At 40.1% G+C, this 22,174-nt stretch overlaps 1 protein-coding gene across 2 annotated transcripts in view; it reads left to right on the top strand.

Moving 5' to 3' along the window:
- Positions 1-22,174, top strand: part of RBBP5 (RB binding protein 5, histone lysine methyltransferase complex subunit) — a 38,659-nt gene that overhangs the window by 8,300 nt on the left and 8,185 nt on the right. The window contains exons 2-13 of one of the 2 annotated variants that reach the window (XM_047752438.1): positions 3,232-3,257; positions 4,622-4,794; positions 11,865-12,005; positions 13,018-13,180; positions 14,955-15,064; positions 16,129-16,248; positions 16,337-16,490; positions 16,587-16,658; positions 17,282-17,399; positions 18,909-18,978; positions 19,914-20,143; positions 21,939-22,016. In XM_047752438.1, coding sequence (XP_047608394.1) covers positions 3,232-3,257; positions 4,622-4,794; positions 11,865-12,005; positions 13,018-13,180; positions 14,955-15,064; positions 16,129-16,248; positions 16,337-16,490; positions 16,587-16,658; positions 17,282-17,399; positions 18,909-18,978; positions 19,914-20,143; positions 21,939-22,016 — 1,455 coding nt within the window. Of the gene's footprint in view, positions 1-3,231; positions 3,258-4,621; positions 4,795-11,864; positions 12,006-13,017; positions 13,181-14,954; positions 15,065-16,128; positions 16,249-16,336; positions 16,491-16,586; positions 16,659-17,281; positions 17,400-18,908; positions 18,979-19,913; positions 20,144-21,938; positions 22,131-22,174 lie in introns of both variants that reach the window. The other variant, XM_047752437.1, reaches the window with a different exon arrangement.

The raw sequence follows: 22,174 nt of genomic DNA, 5'->3' as shown, positions 1-22,174 counted from the left end.
CATCTACTCATAGGATTAACATTTTTGACCAAGGATATAGAGTGCATTGTGCTATTGTTTGTTTGTCTGGAGTGAGTTTGGATTAGGCCTGTAACATCCCTGCCCTCTCCCTCACCCCATATCATTATGCCTTCCTAAGTGGTAGAATAATAAGTCCAGATTTTTCGTGTTTAGAATTTGGTTATCATAGTATACGATGCTAGAAATTATTTTTCATTTCTGCAGAATCTAAAGGTGAAATATCCTGTATCATTTATGTTCTTAAGTGAAAGAGACTTTTCTTTTTTGTACCATCTGTATCAGGTTTTGGTATCATCTGTGTTGGCTTTATCAAACACTAATATCTGTGCCTTGAGATTTAGGAGAAATTGTTCGTAACACCATATGGGCCTGCTGTCCCTTTTTTTTTTTTTTTTAGTTAAAAATTATTTTAATGGGAAGTCTTTAACAATCAACTTTTCAGTGTGTTCCTGCCTCCTTGATCAGTCAAGAATTTTTCTTTAGGAATCAATTTTGGAAATGCATCTTTTGTATGAAAGTCATTCATGTTTTTTTGAATTATCAAGTGTATTATGACATTAAATCAGACCTGGTTTTATTTCTTTGGCGTCTATGTATTTGGGCATCTTTTCCCCCCTTTCATGGTCCTTAAAACCAAGCCCAAGAATCTAAATTGTAACAAAATGTTCAATGTTAGATGATGGGAGGATGAAGAACATGAAAATGGTCTTGAGCATTTTTAGGAAGTGGCTTTGTGCTCCCTCCCATAACCCTACTTGACAGTATTCTTGCTCAGGCTCCAACTAAAGCACCTGAGATGAGCTGAGTTTTTCTCCCCCAACCCCCGCTTTTTAGGGCCACACCTGGGGCACATGGAAGTTCCCAAGCTAGGGGTCAAATTTGAGCTGCAGCCACCTGCCTACACCACAGCCACAGCGACAGGGATATGAGCTGCATCTGGACCTGTGCTGCAGCTTGAGGCAATGCGGGATCCTAAACTCACTGAGCGAGGCCAAGGATTGAACTCACATCCTCATGGACACTGTCAGGTTCTTAACCCGCTAAGCCACAACTGGGAACTCCCAAGTAGATATCTTTTTTTTTTTTTTTAATTGTCATATAGTTGATATACAGTATTATGTTTTGGGTGTACAGCATAGTGATGCAGTATTTTTATAGATTATATTTAAAGTTATTATAAGTTATTGGCTGTATTCCCCATGCTGTATGGTATGTCCTCATAGCTTTTTTATATATAGTAGTTTGTACTTCTTAATCCCCTGCCCCTATTTTGCTCCTTCCTTCACTCTCTCCTCTGGTAACCACTAGTTTGTCCTCTACATCTGTGAGCCTGTTTCTGTTTTGTAATATTCTTTCATTTGTTTTATTTTTTATTTTATTTTATTTTATAAATATTTTTAGGGCCAAACCCTGTGGCACATGCAAGTTCCGAGGCTAGGGATTGAATGAGAGCTGTAGCCGCCAGCCTTCTCCACAGCCACAGCAATGCCAGATCCAAGCCATGTCTGCGACCTACACCACAGCTCATGGCAACGCTGGATCCTTAACCCACTGAGTGAGCCCAGGGCTCAAACCTGCATCCTCGTGGATACTAGTCAGATTTGTTTCCACTGAGCCACAACGGCTCCTGTTTTATTGTTTAGATTCCACATATAATGTACAGAATTTGTTTCTATCTGACTTATTTCACTAATCATAATACCCTCCAGGTCCATCCATGTTGTTGCAAGTGGCAAAATTTCATTCTTTTTTATGGCTGAGAAATATTTCATTATGTAAATAAATAGTCATATGTATGGGCACATACACACACACACACACATATGCACACACCCTGTAATTTCTTTGTCTGTTGATGGACATTGAGGTTGCTTCCATATATTGGATATTGTAAATAATGCTGCTGTGAACATTAGGGTGCATTTATCTTTTAGAGTTAGTGTTTTTATTTTCTTTAAGTATATATTCAGGAGTTCCCGTGTGGCTCAGTGTTTAACAAACATACATACATATGCATGTGTGTATGTATATATGTAGGTATTCAGGAGTAGAATTGCTGAATCATATGGTAAAAGACTTAAAAATAGTAGGCTTCTTCTTTAAGTGAAATCTTATTTGGATGCCTTGAATGTAAAACAGCTTCCTTGGATCTTTAGTTCTCAGAGTATAGTTTAAATACCACTGTAATAAAATAGGTAATAACATAAGTAAATACTGGTAAAGATGTTGCTACTGCATAAAAACTTCTAACCATTAAACTTTTGACAAGCAGGCAGTATCATCATACTGTAGCTCAAAATGTTTATTACTAATGTATAAATACCAAACAGAGATGGCTGTACCAAAATGGTATTTGCTTAAGAAATTAATATAGAGAATTGTGTGTTTAACAACTATCAGATTATGTTATAGCCTAAATGCTATTATTAGGAAGGGGAATGAAGGCTGTTGGTTGGCTGCTGTTAACAAAGGTTTTAAGAGAGTAGTTGGGATTTAAGATAATTTGATTTGATTTTTTAAAATTTATTTATTTATTTATTTTTTGTCTTTTTGCCTTTTGTAGGGCTGCTCCTGTGGCATATGGAAATTACCAGGCTAGGGGTCTAATTGGAGCTGTAGCCACTGGCCTACGCCACAGCCACAGCAACGCAGGATCCAAGCCACGTCTGCAACCTACACCCCAGCTCATGGCAATGCCGGATCCTTAGCCCACTGAGCAAGGCCAGTGGGCAACCTCATGGTTCCTAGTCAGATTCATTAACCACTGCACCACGACTGGAACTTCTGATTTGATTTTTTAAAATTTGTTATATAAAAAACCCATAAAACCTCATACATTAATAATATTTTATGAAAAATAACTACTTTCTGAAACAGCACATATTTTGTGACGAGTGGTATTGTTTTACATTTTTAGAAACATTAAATATTTGCCTAAATAGAAGTTGGCTGGATTCTTTGTTCATGCTGTTTCAGTATCACATGTTGTATAGCCTCAGGAGAACTCCTCTGTAAACTAAAGAGATAATGAGAGTAAAAAGACAAATACTGTCTTGGCATGATAATGAAAATAGATGTGACCTCACGGAGTCCCTGAAAGGGTGTTAGTTCCCCATGCACACTTTGCAGACCACTGCTGTACACCATTCTGAGCTGTAGGATTCCTGGTATGTTGCACATGCTACATTAACTTTCTTTGCTTTGTTGCAGAGTCCTTTGGGCAGAATTATCCAGAGGTAAGAGTATAGTCATGAGATTTTAGAAACAGTAATTTGCTAGCTTTTCTATTTTAGTGGAAACAATGTTTTCATCTTTTTTTCTTTCTTGACAATAGAAGCATTAAGTGTGATGATTTTTTGCTATAATAAGGGACTAGATGTTTAATTTTGAGCAGAGAGGGAAGTAGATAGGCAATATTAGCTGGAAATCTCACCATAATGTAAATCTTATGTTTCATTTCCTTTTAAATTAAAAAAGTGGAAGCATTCTCACCAACAGCACCATCACCTGTTTGTAGATTTGTGTGTGTGTGCTTTTATAGTTTTGATCCATGTTTTTACATAGTAATAATATGTGTACTGTAGGTTTTACTTTTTTTTTTTTTTTGGCCATTTCTTGGGCCGCTCCCACAGCATATGGAGGTTCCCAGGATAGGGGTCGAATCGGAGCTGTTGCCGCCGGCCTACACCAGAGCCACAGCACCGCAAGATCCGAGCTGCATCTGCCACCTACACAACAGCTCATGGCAATGCCGGATCCTTAACCCACTGAGCAAGGCCAGGGATCGAACCCTCAATCTCATGGTTCCTAGTCAGATTTGTTAACCACTGAGCCATGACGGGAACTCCGGTTTTACTTTTTTTAATGTAAAAATATTTTGTAATACTTGGAGTGTGTTTTAGTATAGTCATGATTAAGTAAGTGGCTTGCTATTAATATAAAATCATTTATTTGGCTTTCCTAATGTTACACAGGGGTTTTGTTTTAGATGATTTTTCTTGGAATAAATTTCAAGCCACTGTGATTACTTGGTCAGTAGGATAATGCTTGGTGTTTTATTTTGCCTGATTGCCCTCCAGAGTGTTTTACAAAGTTATAGTACTAATGGAAGGGATTGATCATATCTGTTTCCAAAAATTCTCTGTTGGCTTTTATTTTATTTGTTTATTTAAAAAATTTTTTTGTCTTTTCTAGGGCTACACCTGCAGCATATGGAGGTTCCCAGGCTAGGGGTCCAATAGGAATGACAGCTGACGGCCTACACCACAGCCATAGCAACAGCAACATCAGATCTGAGCTGCGTCTGCGACCTACACCACGGCAATGCTGGATCCTTAACCCACTGCGTGAGGCTAGGGATCGAACCCGCAACCTCATGGTTCCTAGTTGGATTTGCCAACCACTGAGCCACAATGGGAACTCCTCTGTTAGTTTTTATAAGTGTTTCTCCATTGGCTAGTTTAAGAGGTATAAAAACACACATAGAGAATATTTTGGTATACTTCATGACTTAAATTCAAGAGAAGTATAGATGTTAGAGAACCTTTAAGAAATAATTTGAATTACCTGACTATATTCCTATGTTCGTTTTGATCTTTAGGAAGCTGATGGAACTTTGGACTGTATCAGCATGGCCCTGACTTGCACCTTTAACAGGTGGGGCACTCTGCTTGCCGTTGGCTGTAATGATGGCCGAATTGTCATCTGGGATTTCTTGACAAGAGGCATTGCTAAAATAATCAGTGCGCACATCCATCCAGTCTGTTCTTTATGGTAAGGAATTTTAAAATTAATATATTAAATATGAATTAAATTGGATGAATGGCGACTGTGTAATTGTTCATCTCAAATTTGTTTTAATATTTAGAGTTTTAAATATTTGACCATTAATAACATAATTTCTCACAGTTTACAGAGACCTTGAACCCATGCTGTCCTTGAACGAACACCTTTGTGGGGAGACATTCAGTGTAATATGGATCTATATCAGGCTCTGAGACTATTTCAATATTGAAATGAGACATTTATAGATTGTAACTGTAGTATATTTGTGATAGTGCCTTTTCATTTAGAATTAAAAAATCCTTGGTTAGGAGGGTAGCTTGGAAGTCAGCAAGTCCAGCCCTGTCCAGATTTCTTCAGTTTCAGCAGTTTTAGCGATCACAAATATGCCTATTTCTTCATTGAATTGTAGTTGTTAAAGCTTTCTATCAAATGTATCGAGCTGAAATCTGGTGTTAAATAAATTCCCCTGATTTCATTCTTATTCTCAGAGACTGTTTGTTTCAGACAGTTTTATTTGGGGACACCACATCTTTTAAATGAACTCAGGGCCAAAAAAATACTTAGTGAGATCTAGATTTATTAAACTAATATATTTCCTTTTGTCTACGAAATAGAAGCAGCAGTGGATTGGGAAGAGGCCTGAATCCCAGAATAAGTTTGGCCACTAATGAACTGGTGGCTTTGGCCGAAACATTTCTCTAATATGCAAAATGAGAAAACTGGCCTCGATGATTTCTTAGGTCCCTTGCAGTTCCTTTGCATTTTACTTCTTTTTTATTGTTGTGTTCTTGCAGTAAATTTAAGTAGATACATACATTTTTATCAGCTTTTTTAAAGATATAAATATATGTCACTTACTGTAATATCCACCCAGTTAAAATGTACATTTCACTGTTTTTAATATATTCAGAATTGCCCAACCATCATCTCAATCTAAATTTAGAACTCCTACCACTAAAAATATACATATATTTTTATTATAAAGTAACATTCATTTAGAAAATTATGGAAAATACAGCAAAGTAGAAAGAAGATAGACTATCTCCCATAGTCTTATCACCTAGATATTAGTATTAATATTTTGATTTGTCACTATATATTATTTTCAAAAAGCGTAGTTTTGTAATTGTGCTGTGTTTTATTTTATATTTTTTTCTTCTCTAATAATGTCCAGACATTTCCCTGCTGTATAACCTTTAAAAACTTTTTCAATAGCTATTGGATAGATAAACTGTAGTTTACTTAGCCATTTTTTTTTCCTTGCTGTGTAATGTTTAGTCAGCGTCTTTGAACATAAAGGTTTTCTGTCATATAGTCATTCCTTCAGCAAACATGGAACATGAATTATGTACTAGATACTGTTTTAGGCATTGGGGACACAAAAACAAGGGGAAATTTTTGATTGGGGGAGGTGCATGTGCATACAGGTACATGCACTAAAGCTTTATAGGTCCTCTGCAAGAACTGTGTTTGAGAGTTAGTGGAGATGAAGGTGTGAAAGAGGAAATGGTCAATTGTATTGGAGAATAGTGATCAGGAAAGTCTTCAAAGATGAGACCATTTCGAGCCTCAAACTTGTAAGATGAGGAGTTCCTGTTATGGTGCAGCGGAAACAAATCCGACCAGGAACCATGAGGTTGCAGGTTTGATCCCTGGCCTGGCTCAGTGGGTTAAGGATCCGGTGTTGCTGTGAGCTGTGGTGTAGGTTGCAAACACGGCTCCGATCCCGAGTGGCCGTGGCTGTGGCGTAGGCCGGTAGCTACAGCTCGGATTAGACCCCTAGCCTGGGAACCTCCATGTGCCATAGGTTCAGCCCTAAAAGGACAAAAGACCAAAAAAAAAACTTGTTAAATGAGTAGATGTTTGACAGTTGTATTCCTAGCAGAAGATGCTGCATAGGTAAAGGCACATCATCTTGAAACAGGTGTGGTAAGATGGGGAAGAGCAGGTAGTTCAGATTAGCTGGATTGTGGTGTAAGAGATGTGAGATGGCGGCAGCTGGGGTTAAGTGAGGTCCTTGGAGAACATTGCGTGCCACACTATGAATTTGGACTTTATCCTCTAGGTACTGTGACATGATGAGCCTTTTATTTTAGAAAGATCTCTAGAAGAACATGTGGAGGAGAAATTGAAGGGGACAGTGAATGAAAACGGGAGGGTCGCAGTGGCTAGGCTAGAGATGAAGAGGATAGATTGGTGTGGTTAGAATGGAGCTGAATGGTACAGATGTGAGAAATGGTAGAAACAAGGGGTCTTGGCATTAAGTGAAGTGTAGAAACCTTCTCTTTATATCCCTTTACCCTTCCTTATTTATAATATAATTATCTTATAAACATTTCCTCTATGTATATGGATACCTATGTAAGGCAATGTTAAATTTTTCAAACATGAAAACTTAAGAGGAGAAAACGCACTTAATTTTTTTTTTTAACTCATTATTTTTTCTTCCTGATGTTCTAAGATTCCTTCTTTTATTGTTTCCCTTCTGTTTAGGTAACTTCCTTGAGCCATTCTTTTATTAGGGTAGGTCTGCTGATTACAAATGTCTTGATTTACTCCGTGCTTATTTTTTTTTTTGAGTGTCTTGTCTTTTTAGGGCCTCACCTGTGGCACATGGAGGCTCTCAGACTAGGGGTTGAATTGGAGCTGTAGGCGCTGGCCTATGCTGCAGCCGCAGCAATGCAGGATCTGAGCCATATCTGCGACCTACACCACAGCTCACAGCAATGCCAGATCCTTAACCGAGTGAGGCCAGGATCGAACCTGCGTCCTCATGGATACTAGTTGGATTGATTGCTGCTGAGCCACTACGGGAACTCTTACCCCTTTGCTCTTGTAGGCTGTTCTCTCTGGATGTAGAGTTTGGGTTGATAGTTCTTTATTTCAGCACCTAAGAAACCTGTAGCTTCCTTTTGGTCTCCGTGATTTCTGATGAGAAATCTCTTGTCATATTAATTGCTGTTCCCCATAGTTCCCTTGTAGTTTTCAAGATTTTTGTCTTTGGTTTTCAGGAGTTTGTCTTTGTGAATTAGAGTGGATTTCTTTTTGAGTTTTGCTCAGCTGCTGCTTCTACTTTTTTTTCTTTTAATGGCCACACTTGTGTCATATGGAAGTTCCCAGGCTAGGGGTCGAATCAGCGCTGCAGCTGCTGGCCTATACCATAGGCACAGCAACACCAGATCCAAGCCACATCTGCAGCCTACACACAGCTTGCGGCTATACTGGATCCTTTACCCACTGAATGAAGCCAGGGATTGAACCAACATTCTCATGGATACTAGTCAGGTTCTTAACCCACTGAGCCACAGAGGTAACTCCTTACTCAGCTTCTTGAATCTTTGTTTTATATCTTTTGCTGAAATTGGGAAATTTTCAGCTACTATTTCTTCAAATATTTGTAAGCCTCATTCTTTTCTCTCCTTCTAGGACCCTGATGCCATGGAGATTAGATCTTTTGTTATAGTCCCACAGGTCCGGAGGCTCAGTTTATTTATATTTTTTCATTCTGTTTTCTTTCTATTGTTCAGATTGGGTGATTTTTTTATTATTCTGTCATGCAGTTTACTGATTCTTTTCCTCTGGCTGCCAAACCCATCTTTCAAGTTTTTTAATTTCAGTTTTTATATTTTTCAGATATAAAATTCTCAATTGGTTCTTTTCTCTATATCTTCTGTTTCTTTGCTGAGACTTTTTTCATTTGTTTCAAGCAGGTTTGTAATTGCTTATGAAAGCATTTTAATGATGGCTGTATTAAAATCCTTGTCAGATAGGAGTTCCCATCATGGTGCAGTGGAAACGAATCTGACTAGGAACCATGAGGTTACCGGTTCAACCCCTAGCCTGGGAACGTCCATATGCTGCAAGTGCGGCCCTAAAAAAAAAGGCAAAAAGACAAAAAAAAACGCTTGTCAGATAATTCTAACATCTGTTTAATCTCTGTGTTAGTATCTGTTATCATTTCTCATTCAAGTTGAGATTTTCTTTGTTTTGGGTTGATAGTGGTTTCAGTTGAAACCATTTTGGAGATATATATATATATATATTTTTAATTGAAGTATAGTTGATTTACAGTGTTATGTTAGTTTCATTGGGTATTGTGTTACGAGCCTGTAGAGCTTATTTAAATCTTCTGTTTAGCAGGCCTACTCTGACTGATGCTGCATGGGGCAAGGCAGGAGGGAGGGCACTGTCTTGTTAGTGCTACGTGGGTTAGAAGTCCAAGCTTCTCAGTTGGCTTCATGATGCTCGGTAGGGTTGGAAGTTCAGGCTCTCCACTAGGCCTCTTAGTGGCTGGGAAGGATAGGAGCACATTATCCCTACTCCCCATGTCGCCTCCACTAACGCTGCGTGAGGTCATCATTACTGCCTGGTGGGCATGAAAGTCTGTGTGCCCACTGGTCCTTCTCTCATACACAACTGCAGTTAGAGGGGAAGGATGCTTTACTATAACAGGCAAGAGTGGAAGATTCTCATTTAGACCATGTTGATTGGGCTGGAGGTGGGGGTTGCAGGTTTTTCTGTGATGTTTGCTGGAGTAGAGTGATTATTGTCTAAAAGTTTTGTGTTTTTCTGGGCTGTCCTTTGCTGGTCCTTTGGCTAGAGAAAGCAGGCTCTTTTTTTTTTTTTTTTTTAATTTTTTTTTTTTTCTAGCTGTACAGCATGGGGACCAAGTTACACATACATGTATACATTCCTTTTCCTCCCATTGTTCTGTTGCAACGTAAGTATCTAGACATAGTTCTCAATGCTACACAGCAGGATCTCACTGTAAATCCATTCCAAGAGCAATAGTTTGCATCCAATAATCCCAAGCTCCCCATCCCTCCCACTCCCTCCCTCCCAGGCAACCACAAGTCTATTCCCCAAGTCCATGATTTTCTTTTCTGTGGAGATGTTCATTTGTGCTGTATATTAGATTCTAGTTATAAGTGTTATCGCATGGTATTTCTCTTTCTCTTTCTGACTTATTTCCCTCAATATGAGAGTTTCTAGTTCCATCCATGTTGCTGCAAATGGCATTATGTTGTTCGTTTTAATGGCTGCGTAGTATTCCATTGTGTATATATACCACATCTTCCTAATCCAATCATTTGTTGATGGACATTTGGATTGTTTTCATGTCTTGGCTATTGTGAATAGTGTTGCAGTGAACATGCGGGTGCATGTGTCTTTTTTAAGGAAAGTTTTGTCTGGATATATGCCCAAGAGTGGGATTGCTATGGTAGTTCTATGTATAGATTTCTAAGGTATCTCCATATTGTTCTCCATGGTGGCTGTACCAGCTTACATTCCCACCAACAGTGCAGGAGGGTTCCCTTTTCTCCACACCCCCTCCAGCACTTGTTATTTGTGGACTTATTAATGATGGCCATTCTAACTGGAGTGAGGTGGTATCTCATGGTAGTTTTGATTTGCATTTCTCTAATAATCAGGAATGTTGAGCATTTTTTCATGTGCTTGTTGGTCATCTGTATATCTTCCTTGGAGAAATATCTATTTGGGTCTTTCGCCCATTTTTCCATTGGGTGGTTGGCTTTTTTACTGTTGCATTGTATAAGTTGCTTGTATATTCTAGAGATTAAGCCCTTGTCCGTTACATCATTTGAAACTATTTTCTCCCATTCTGTAAGTTGTCTTTTTGGTTTCTTTTGGGTTTCCTTTGCTGTGCAAAAGCTTGTCAGTTTGATTAGGTCCCATTGGTTTATTTTTGCTCTATTTCTATTGCCTTGGGAGAATGACCTGAGAAAATATTCATGATGTTGATAACAGAGAATGTTTTGCATATGTTCTCTTCCAGGAGTTTGATGGTGTCCTGTCGTATATTTAAGTCTTTCAGCCATTTTGAGTTTATTTTTGTGCATGGTGTGAAGGTGTGTTCTAGTTTCATTGCTTTGCATGCAGCTGTCCAGGTTTCCCAGCAATGCTTGCTGAATAGACTTTCTTTTTCCCATTTTATGCTCTTGCCTCCTTTGTCAAAGATTAATTGACCATAGGTGTCAGGGTTTATTTCTGGGTTCTCTGTTCTGTTCCATTGGTCTGTCTGTCTGTTTTGATACCAGTATAACACTGTTTTGATGACTGTGGCTTTGTAATACTGCTTGACGTCTGGGAGAGTTATGCCTCCTGCTTGGTTTTTGTTTCTCAGGATTGCTTTGGCAATTCCAGGTCTTTTGTGGTTCCATATAAATGTTTGGATTGTTTGTTCTAGTTCTGTGAAAAATATCATGGGTAATTTGATAGGGATTGCATTGACTCTGTAGATCGCTTTGGGTAGTGTGGCCGTTTTTACAATATTGATTTTTCCAATCCATGAACATGGAATATCTTTCCATTTTGAGAAAGCAGGCTCTCTTGGAGGCTTTTTGGTGTGTGCCGATTGACACCACCAGGTTGTCAGCCTGTCCATTACCTGATCTGGGATATGTGAGTTGAGGCAAAAAGGAAATCCAGAGAAGTCACTGTTGTATCATTCCTCATATCCCGCAGTCCCTAGCCGGTCTGTCTTCTATTTTGCTTTTTGTGTTTGTTTTCTGTGTAATGTCCAGGATATTTAACTGTTACTTAGTAGGAGGAATTAATTCCTTTCTTAATTCTTTTCTTACTTCTTTTAAAACAGATATTTATCTGTACTGTTTTGTTTATATTATGATCGTGCTACTCCTGGGACAACTTCAGAAAGCTCAGTGACTCCTTCCCAAGGGATAGAAAACCTGTTTGTTTTTTTCACATAAGCCCTTAAATGCCAGCTGATTTTATACTGTGCTAAAATGTTTTAGTTTCTTTTTCTTTCACTGAACCACTTGTGGTGTTACCTTCAACTGTTAAGAGCTTCTGTTGCTAGATACAAAGATGTCGTGAAAACATTCTTATTCATTGCTTAGTTAGGAAAGCTTGTTGTGGATTTGAGTATATGTTTAAAAGGTAAAGAAGAAGAAACACTGGTGACTCATGCAGTTAGGGCAGTTAGTGTTACTCATGTATTTTTATCTATAAGGGTGATATGATATACTTTATATCTTAGAATATATGCTAAAAGTTATCCTTTTTTTCTTCTCCAGCTGGAGTCGAGATGGTCATAAGCTCGTGAGTGCTTCCACTGATAACATAGTGTCACAGTGGGATGTTCTTTCCGGCGACTGCGACCAGAGGTTTCGATTCCCTTCACCCATCTTAAAAGTCCAGTATCATCCTCGAGATCAGTATGTTTAATCTGAGCTCTTCTCTTCTGGGGTGGGTCTAATGCTATGTGGATTATCTCCAGGCTCATGACAGTTTCAGTTTAAGGCTTTAGGAGGCAAAAGCACATAGCTCTTCAAACCTCTTTTACATAAATCTTTCTGCTTAGGTTGGTTCTGTTGAATCAATTTTAGAGACTGTTACTGTATAATTAAAAGTTGGCCTATATTAATTAGGACTTTGGAAATGGGCAAAGCCAGAAAAAGCATAGTAGCTGTTCTTTGACCTGAGGCTTTCCCCTGATTATTTGAATTTTTTTAGTAGGGGATTTAAGAAAAAGAGTTGTCCACCATTCTGCTACCAAGATATAACAATTTTCATTTCTCTAGGTTCTCTTTTAGTCAAGTTCTCTTTTAAGTATAGAGCTTATTGTGTGGTGCTTCATCGCTCACAAAGCATTTATTATATTAGATGTACATAAATATGTATTTTTACGTAGTTTTATTTAGTATTTTGCTTTTTCACTTTTTTATGCATACTTTTTTTATACACTTTTTTTTTTACCAGTTTGCTACATCTTAGTATTTATTTTTAATCACCACATTTTATTTTGTCAAGGTAGGATCCTATGACTTAACTCAGTCATTTCCTTTTTTCTTTTCTTTCTTTTCTTTTCTTTTTTTTTTTTTTAATGGCTGCACCATGACGTATGGAAGTTCCTGGGCCAGAGATTGAATCCGAGCTGCAGCTGTGACCTGTGTTGCCTCTGCAGCAACGCCGGATCCTTTACCCCACTGCGCCAGGCTGGGGATTGATCCTGTGCTTCTGCAGGGAGCCAAGCTGCTTCAGTCAGATTCTTAACTCACTGTGCCACAGCAGGAACTCCATTTCCGTTTTATTAGAAATTTTCACATTTTGAGTATTCTTGGGCTGGGAGAGTTGTTGCGGTAGTAGAGAGGAATTAGGGAAAAGGGCAGAGAATCAGCCTTCTGATACCAAAGCAACAGCCAACGTACTATTCATATTTTTAAACAGGAACAAGGTTCTCGTGTGTCCCATGAAATCTGCTCCTGTCATGTTGACCCTTTCAGATTCCAAACATGTTGTTCTGCCGGTAGACGATGACTCTGATTTGAACGTGGTTGCGTCTTTTGATAGGCGAGGAGAATATATCTACACGGGAAATGCAAAAGGCAAGGTAAGCTTAGAAGCTGGTGAAATAAGCATCAGTCTTCCTGTTCATTGGCTCATTTCATTTTACTTGTTCTCCTTCCTTTGAAATTTCTTCTGTCCCTGGTCTAAGCATGCTTCCTGCCTGTGGCAAATACAGCCTCTTCTTTTCTCAAGCCTTCATGATTTCTGTTCTTTGGATTTAGAGTGATCAGAGGTCTTTTGACCTCGAAAAGGATGGAGGGCCTTTACTGAATGCTAGTAGTGAAGGGCCGTTACTAAATTAGATAATTTAAAAGCCGTATTATCAAGTGGAATACTACAAAAGTCTGATATCTTGGTCTGCAAATATTGTATAACTTAGGCTAGCTTATTCTATGGTTTTGTGCATTAAGAAATCGGGTTAGGTGAGCCTTAGGGTCCTTTTTAAGCTTACTAGAGTTTTTTGTAGTTACATTACACTTCGTTTTTTTTTGACTGGGTCATATGGGTTAGTGCAGTCTCATGGCTGCTTTAGAGAGTGGCAGGTTTTTTTCTTTAATTGTGGTAAAATATACTTAATATAAAATTTACCATCTTAACCATTCTTAAGTGTACAGTTCAGTGGTGTGAAGTACATTCACATTGTTATGCAGTCATCACCATCATTTATTTCCAGAGCTCTTTTCATCTTGCACTCATCTTACATTCATTAAATAATAGCTTGGTGGAGTTCCCGTTGTGGCTCAGTGGTTAACGAATCCAACTATGAACCACGAGGTTGTGGGTTCGGTCCCTGGCCTTGCTCAGTGGGTTAAGGATCCGGCGTTGCAGTGAGCTGTGGTGTAGGTTGCAGATGTGGCCCAGGTCCCGCGTTGCTGTGGCTCTGGCGTAGGCTGGCGGCTACAGCTCTGATTCGACCTCTAGCATGGGAACCTCCATATGCCGCAGGAGTGACCTAAGAAATGTCAAAACAAACAAACAAAAAACAAACAAATAAATAATAGCTTGGTGGAGTTCCCGTCGTGGCGCAGTGGTTAACAAATCTGACTAGGAACCATGAGGTTTCGGGTTCGATCCCTGGCCTTGCTTAGTGGGTTAAGGATCCGGCGTTGCCATGAGCTGTAGTGTAGGTCACAGATGAGGCTTGGATCCTGCGTTGCTGTGGCTCTGGCATAGGCCGGCATCTATAGCTCCGATTCAACCCCTAGCCTGGGAACCTCCATATGCCATGGGAGCAGCCAAAGAAGACCAAAAAAGACCAAAAAAAAAAAATTAATAATAATAATAATAATAGCTTGGTGTCCTGCACTCCCATTCAGCTCCTGGAACCCATCCTTCTATTTTCTTTCTCTATAAATTTGGCTACTCTAGTATTTCATATAAGTAAACTCATCTAGTATTTTTTTCTTTTTTTTTTTTTTGTGACTGTCTTACTTCACTTAGCATAATACCCCTTAAGATTCATTCATGTTGTATTCTATGTCAGAATTTCCTTCCTTTTTGAGCCTGAATAATATTCAGTTGTATCTATATACCACATTTTGTTTATCCACTTGTCTGTTGATAGATACTTGGGTTGCTCCATCTTTTGACTCTTGTGGAGAATGTTTATTTAACATTATATTTAAAGAATAGGATAAGACACTGTCGTCCTTTAATTGGAGAGGTAAAAGGCAGTAGCGCTTAATCAAGTCGAATACATGAGAATAGAGATATTTATATCTTTATCCAGTCTCTGCCCAGTTTTAGAAACAGAAGCCAAATCTAATTACTGTGTGTTATCAGAATACTTTTTTTTTTTTCTCTCTTTTAAACTTTAGATTTTGGTCCTAAAGACAGATTCTCAGGACCTTGTGGCTTCCTTCAGAGTAACAACTGGAACAAGCAATACCACAGCCATTAAGTCAATAGAGTTTGCCCGGAAGGGCAGGTAAGTGAGACCTGTCTTTTTTTAGGGACAGTTTTAAAAGTGAGTAGAATGCAGAAATACAGTGAGAGTCACAGGTTTTGTGTATATTATACTTATATTCTTAAAAAAGTTTACTTAAAATTATTCGAGACTGTCAGTGTCTGGTTCTTCAGTTTATAAAATGTACTGCACTGAGCCAGCAGTTAGATCTTATCTGGAGGTTAATAGGCAGCTCCTTTACAGAAAAGATGTCTGAGTGATGTATTCTTGGAACCAAAATGCCTGGCACACGGTAAGCACTGGGTAGAGATTAGCTATTGTATTGTAATCAGAATTGATATCACAGAATTTACATAGTAACTGAATGTGCACTTTACTTACATAAAACCTATTTATTTATTCTTTTAATTTCAGATGTTTTTCTGATACGTTTGGTTGCCCAGCTAGAAGTAGATGTACATATCAACAGAAATAAGAATAGGTTGTCAGTAAGAGAGGTAACGGTCATCCTCCTTTATATAGGAACACTATACACTATACCGAGAGGACATCCATGGTCAGAGTCTTTTGAATTAGGAAAAAGTTAGTGAAGTCTTGTAAGAAGGTGTAAAATAACTTGTATTTTAAACAGATTTCCAACATTTCGGTGTTACTACAGGAAAAAATTGGGGCAATCCAAAATGATATATTTCGTTTATTAATTCATTAAGAACACTGTGTATAAAACAGGCCAGAGAAATGAAGTATTTACATATATATGTATTTAACTGTAAGGTTGTGAATTCGGGAAGCTGGTTTCGATTTAGAGATTTTGAGTTTTAGTCAAATACTGATGACTAGCATGTACATACAGAGTTCAGGGATTGCACAGGAAGTATGAAGCATTTTCTCACTTCAGATTATATTTTGGCGGGGAAGGTGACAAGTAGGTACATAAGTAGCCTAGTCTGTTGCTTAGATTTTCACTCAATCTCTAATTTGTTAGTTGTCTCATGGTCCTATTCTAAGTAACTGGTAGTAATAGAAAATACTAGCAGGAACAGATTTCTGACCTCTAGCGTTGGTATTTTTTATCCTTTCTGTAGTTGCTTTTTAATTAACACAGCAGATCGCATAATCAGAGTTTATGACGGTAGAGAAATCTTAACCTGTGGCAGAGATGGCGAGCCTGAACCCATGCAGAAATTGCAGGACTTGGTGAACAGGTGTGTATCCCAACATGAAAGAACATGTGCTAACTCGTGGCCCGGGGTCAGGTTCTGGTTCTCCTTGGGCACTTTCTTTGTCCTTCAGGACCCCGTGGAAGAAATGTTGTTTCTCTGGGGATGGGGAATACATAGTGGCAGGTTCGGCCCGGCAGCATGCCCTGTACATCTGGGAGAAGAGCATTGGCAACCTGGTGAAGATTCTCCACGGGACGAGAGGAGAACTCCTCTTGGATGTGGCTGTGAGTAGAAGGAAGCTTGCTCTTGTAACTTACGTAATGCAGAAAATCTTGGATTCATTCTTAGAACTGATTTTTCTTTGCTTCATTAAAATTTAGTGGCATCCTGTTCGACCCATCATAGCCTCCATTTCTAGTGGAGTGGTATCTATCTGGGCACAAAATCAAGTAGTAAGTATGTTTCTAGTTTAATTAATTGCTTTGAAACTAGATACCTTTACAAAGATACCCTTGTCAAAGACTCTTACACATAGCCCCAAATTACCTAATTTACTCTGTTTTCTGTGCAGTTCTTCTAACCTAATTAAATAGTTCATTGCATCTGGTTTTGCTTCATTTTAAATGGGAAGATCTTGGTCCAAAGCCAGTTTACTGGCTTTGTTTTCCGAGGGAAAGTCTAGTGTACCTTCTGGTCATTTTTCTGTTGCTTACCTGAGATAATTTTCTTACTTTTGGCTTAGCTAACTTCTGTTGTTTTTATTTTGAACACCTTTAATTACATTTGTAATCAGTGTACACATAAGAAATCCTAACGTTTTACCTCAAAATTATGTCTTAACCGCCTTCTTTAATATTTGTATGAAAGAACTATAGTTAATAACTTGGAATGTTTAAGATAGGAAATACCTTAAGATAGTAAAACCTATAAGATACCTAATTTTTATTTGCCAAGTTTGATCTCAGAATTTTGAGTCCTTTTCATGTTCCAATCTTTTTGTTGATATCATTAATGTCTAGATTGTAGATTGTTACTTTCTCAGGTGGTTAAGTAGTATATTTTGTTTGTGGCCTAGGAAAATTGGAGTGCATTTGCACCAGACTTCAAAGAATTGGATGAAAATGTAGAATATGAAGAAAGGGAATCAGAGTTTGATATTGAAGATGAAGATAAGAGTGAACCTGAACAGACAGGTAATATTTCTCAACTGCAAACAGTACTTCCGAAAGGAAAAATGATTGTTTTACTCAGTAGTCATCAAATCTGTGTGGAAAATTTACTTCAGCACTTGGTCTAAAATGATTTTTCCCCCCTAAACTTAAAGTTTTGACAGTGTTTCCGGAATCTTTCTTTGTAAGGCATTAACTAAGGGCTTAACATGGGCATTACTAGGACTGAAGCAACTCTTTAACATTTTGCTTTGTATTTCCTGACTAATTACCATTGATTACATGAGGATTTGCATGCAGCACCTAACCATGCCACCCACACACTCCAGGTGTTTAGCTGGTGTCGGGTATTGCCACTGGAGCCCGTCTGCCTCGGGCAGAATATTTATTCTTTAAGCCTGAACTTCCTTACATATAAAAAAAAATTGGGGGGAGTTTCTGCCGTGGCACAGTGGTTAATGAATCCAACTAGGAACCATGAGCTTGCGGGTTCGATCCCTGGCCTTGCTCAGTGGGTTAAGGATCCGGCGTTGCCGTGAGCTGTGGTGTAGGTCGTAGACGCGGCTCGGATCCCACGTTGCTGTGGCTGTGGTGTAGGCCAGTGGCTACGGCTCCGATTGGACCCCTAGCCTGGGAACCTCCACATGCCACGAGAGTGGCCCAAGAAATGGCAAAAGGATTAAAAAAAGAGGGGTGTAGTAATAGAACCCACCTTTCAGGGTTTGTGGGGGAAGCACTCAACTGTAGTCTAGGCCATAATGAGCATTTACGTGTTATTTGCTATTACGATGATCATTGTGATGCTTACTGTTTTTATCTCTCGGCTTCTGAACGTCTAGATAGGAAGCTCCATGAGAATAAAGATTTGACTTCATATCCCCATAGCGTCTAAACACAGAGCTTTACCTCTGGCTGAGGTTTGTGTATATGGATGCTTAGCATGCCTGGTAGGCACTGTCAGTGAGTGATTAATGCCACAAGTCATTGGCTGTCTGGCTACTGGATGGTGCCAGGAATCTGAGAACTGGGAGTGAGGTTATTAGTTCTCTCCAGCCTGAAAGTGTGCTAGTCCTTCTGTGGTGATACTGGATAACTTAACATGCCTCATGGTGTCTTAGGAAGACCATCAGGGCTACAGGATGTTCCGGATTGTATTGCTATTACCAGACTGTGTCGTGAGGCCTTCCTGAAAAACTTCCACGCAACTTGTTTCTCCTTGGCATGTTGCGCTGCGCCTACCTGTACGGTAGTACTTACTGTATTGAACTGTAATTATCTGTTTGGATCTGTCTCCCCAGTCAGCCTTAGGAAGCTTTTACTGAAGAACTGTTCCCAGCTCTCCTGGGCATTGCTCTATTCCCAGTGCCTAGCATATGGTGGAGATTTAGCACACGTTTGCTAAGTGACTCAGTCGTGTGAACTATTTGGTGTCCTCTTTTGGTCCTCCTGGATTTTAGTTTATGAAAACCATCAGCTGCATGTAAAAAGTCATTTTGCACTTCTTTTCACACCTGTGCTGTTTGTGTCCTACAGGGGCTGATGCTGCAGAGGATGAGGAAGTGGATGTCACCAGTGTGGATCCTATTGCTGCTTTCTGTAGCAGGTGAGCCACTGCTAAAGACTGTGAGCCTTGAGGCTCCCCTGCTCCTCAGTCTTGGGTGGTATGCTGCTCACTCCCCTGGCTGTTCCTTCAGTCCCATCTACCTGTTAGCTCAAAGAGATAACTCCTTTGGTATACAAGACATCCCTTCCTTTCTCCCTTGACAGAAATTCATAAGCGTATTGAAATAATTTGTTTATTCCATTTATGTTTTCTGCTGATGATTTTTGGTTTGTTTTTTTAGGGTTGTGGCTGTGGCATATGGAGATTCCCAGGCTAGGGGTCAAATCAGCTACAGCTGCCAGCCACAGCCACAGCCACAGCCACGCCAGATCTGAGCTGTCTTTTCAACCTACACCACAGGTCACAGCAATCTGGATCCTTAACCCACTGAGCGAGGCCAGAGATCGAACCCACATCCTCATGGATACTCATCGGGTTTGTTACCACTGAGCCGCAACAGGAACTCCTACTGCTGATGATATTAATCAAGTCTGATGTCCTTTTACTCATCTTGGCTCTCTTTCTTTTTCTTCTTTCTTCTTCTTTTTTTTTTTTTTTCCTTTTTAGGGCCACACCCACAGCATATTGGAGTTCCCAGGCTAGGGGTCGAATTGGAGCTGTAGTTGCTGGCCTATACCACAGGCACAGCAATGTGGGATCCCAGTGCTGTCTGCGACCTACACCACAGCTCATAGCTCACGGCAGTGCCTGATCCTTAATCCACTGAGCGAGGCCAGGGATCAAACTAGCATCCTCATGGATACTGGTTGGTTTCGTTTCCACTGCACCACAATAGGAACTCCTTTCTTGACATTCTTGATCCATGCCTGTTGCTTATGGTTAATATAGGTGATTCTGCCTTAGAGGAAGGGTTCATGGTTTAAGCAACTTTCTCCTCTTTTTTCCTATCCCTTTTCTGATCCTGTTCCACATAGTGATGAAGAGCTGGAAGATTCAAAGGCTCTATTATATTTACCCATTGCCCCTGAGGTAGAAGACCCAGAAGAAAATCCTTATGGCCCCCCACCGGATGCAGTCCAAACCTCCCTGATGGATGAAGGGGCTAGTTCAGAGAAGAAGAGGCAGTCTTCAGCAGATGGGTCCCAGCCACCTAAGAAGAAACCCAAAACAACCAATATTGAACTGCAAGGAGTACCAAATGATGGTAAGAGCCTCATCATCTCTCTTTCACCTGATAGACGCCACTCCACTCTCCAGCACAATTTGGTAATTTCCTGTTTGGGTGATTTTCCATTAAAGGAATTTTCCCATCAGTCTTTTTTTTTTGTCTTTTTGCCTTTTCTGTGGCTGCTCCTGCGGCATTTGGAGGTTCCCAAGCTAGGGGTCTACTCGGAGCTGTAGCTGCCAGCCTACGCCACAGCAACACAGGATCCGAGCCGTGTCTGCAACCTACACCACATCTCACGGCAACACCAGATCCTTAACCTACTGAGCGAGGCCAGGAACTGAACCCACGTCCTCATAGTTCCTAGTTGGATTCGTTAACCACTGAGCAACAACGGGAACTCCCCCATCAGTCTTTTTTATAGTGCTTTACAACTTTGTAATAACGTCATCAGCTTTTGCTTCTCTCTCTCTCTGTCTTTTTAGGACTGCACCTGTGGCTATGGAAGTTCCCAGGCTAGGTGTTGAATCAGAGCTACAGCTGCCGGCCTACACCATAGCCACAGCAACAAGGGATCCAAGCTGTGTCTGTGACCTACACCACAGCTCATGGCAACACCAGATCCTTAGCCCACTGAGCAAGGCCAGGGATTGAACCCAAGTCCTCATGGATACTAGTTGGGTTTGTTACTGCTGAGCCACAACGGGAATGCCCACTTCTCTCTTAAAGTAGGGAGATTCTGCCTTCAGTATTTTGCCTCATATGGAAACACTTTAAGTCTTTTGATGTCTGGCTCAGAGTTTTTTCAGTACCAATCTTCTTCCCCTACTTCTTCCCCAAGATTCTCATTCGGTGGTAAAGTACCAGTCAGACTTGGACAGTCTTCATTCTTCCTGCCTACTTTTACAGTCTGACTCTGGAAGTCTTGTTTTGTTTTTAAGGGTAGTTGATTTACAATGTTGTGCCAGTTTCTGCTGTACAGCAAAGTAACCCAGTCATACACATATATACATTATTTTTCTCATATTTTCTTCCTTCCAAGAGATTGGATATAGTTCTCTGTGCCGTACAGTGGGACCTCATTGCTGTGGAAGCCTCTTTAATCACATGGAAGAGTCTGGATCCTTACCCTGGTCTGTGGAGTTTCAAAGCCCATTCCCTTTCTGCTCTCACATGCCTGTTGTTCATGTGTGCATTCCTGTTCTGGCCTGTGTGATAAAGTAACAGTGTATCTCTCAGCTACCTTTTCCATTTAGAGTGGCTATAGCATAGTATGAACCACATAGGCTTAGGATGAACCGCCTAGGCCCTGTGTGTTCTTTGGCCAAGCAGCTGTTTCACATTTAATGGTCACTCTTTTTTATTTATTTATTTTTTTGCTTTTTAGGGCCATACCTGTGGCATATGGAAAGTTCCCAGGCTAGGGGTCACATCAGAGCTTCAGCTGCTGGCCTGCGCCACAGCCACAGCAACGCAAGATCCTAGCTGTATCTTTGACCTACGTCGCAGCTAGTGGCAACACTAAATCTTAACCCACAGAACAAGGCCAGGGATCGAACCCACATCCTCATGGATACTAGTCGGGTTTGTAACCTGCTGAGCCACAGTGGGAACTCCTGGCCCCTGTTTTATCATTTCATAATTAGTAAACAAAGCAAACTTTTCTCCTGTATTAGTGGATCTGGGAATTAATAAACAAAGCAAAACTTTTCTCCTTGAATTAGTGGATCCGGGAACACAAGAGCAAAGTTCTTTGCCCGTGGATAGATGGCTTGGCGCGTGCTCGGTTGGGTGATGTGTGGATTCCTTCCCATGCCTATTTGTCCTTTTACAGAAGTCCATCCACTACTGGGTGTGAAGGGGGATGGCAAATCCAAGAAGAAGCAAGCAGGCCGGCCTAAAGGATCAAAAGGTAAAGAGAAAGATTCTCCATTTAAACCGAAACTCTACAAAGGGGACAGAGGTTTACCTCTGGAAGGATCAGCGAAGGGTAAAGTGCAGGCGGAGCTCAGCCAGCCCTTGACAGGTAAGGACACATTGGGAGCACTGTCTGGCTTGCTTCGTGGCCTT

This window comes from Phacochoerus africanus, chromosome 11 (assembly GCF_016906955.1).
Source record: "Phacochoerus africanus isolate WHEZ1 chromosome 11, ROS_Pafr_v1, whole genome shotgun sequence".
Taxonomy (NCBI): domain Eukaryota; kingdom Metazoa; phylum Chordata; class Mammalia; order Artiodactyla; family Suidae; genus Phacochoerus; species Phacochoerus africanus.
This window is presented reverse-complemented; position numbering and strand designations above follow the sequence as displayed.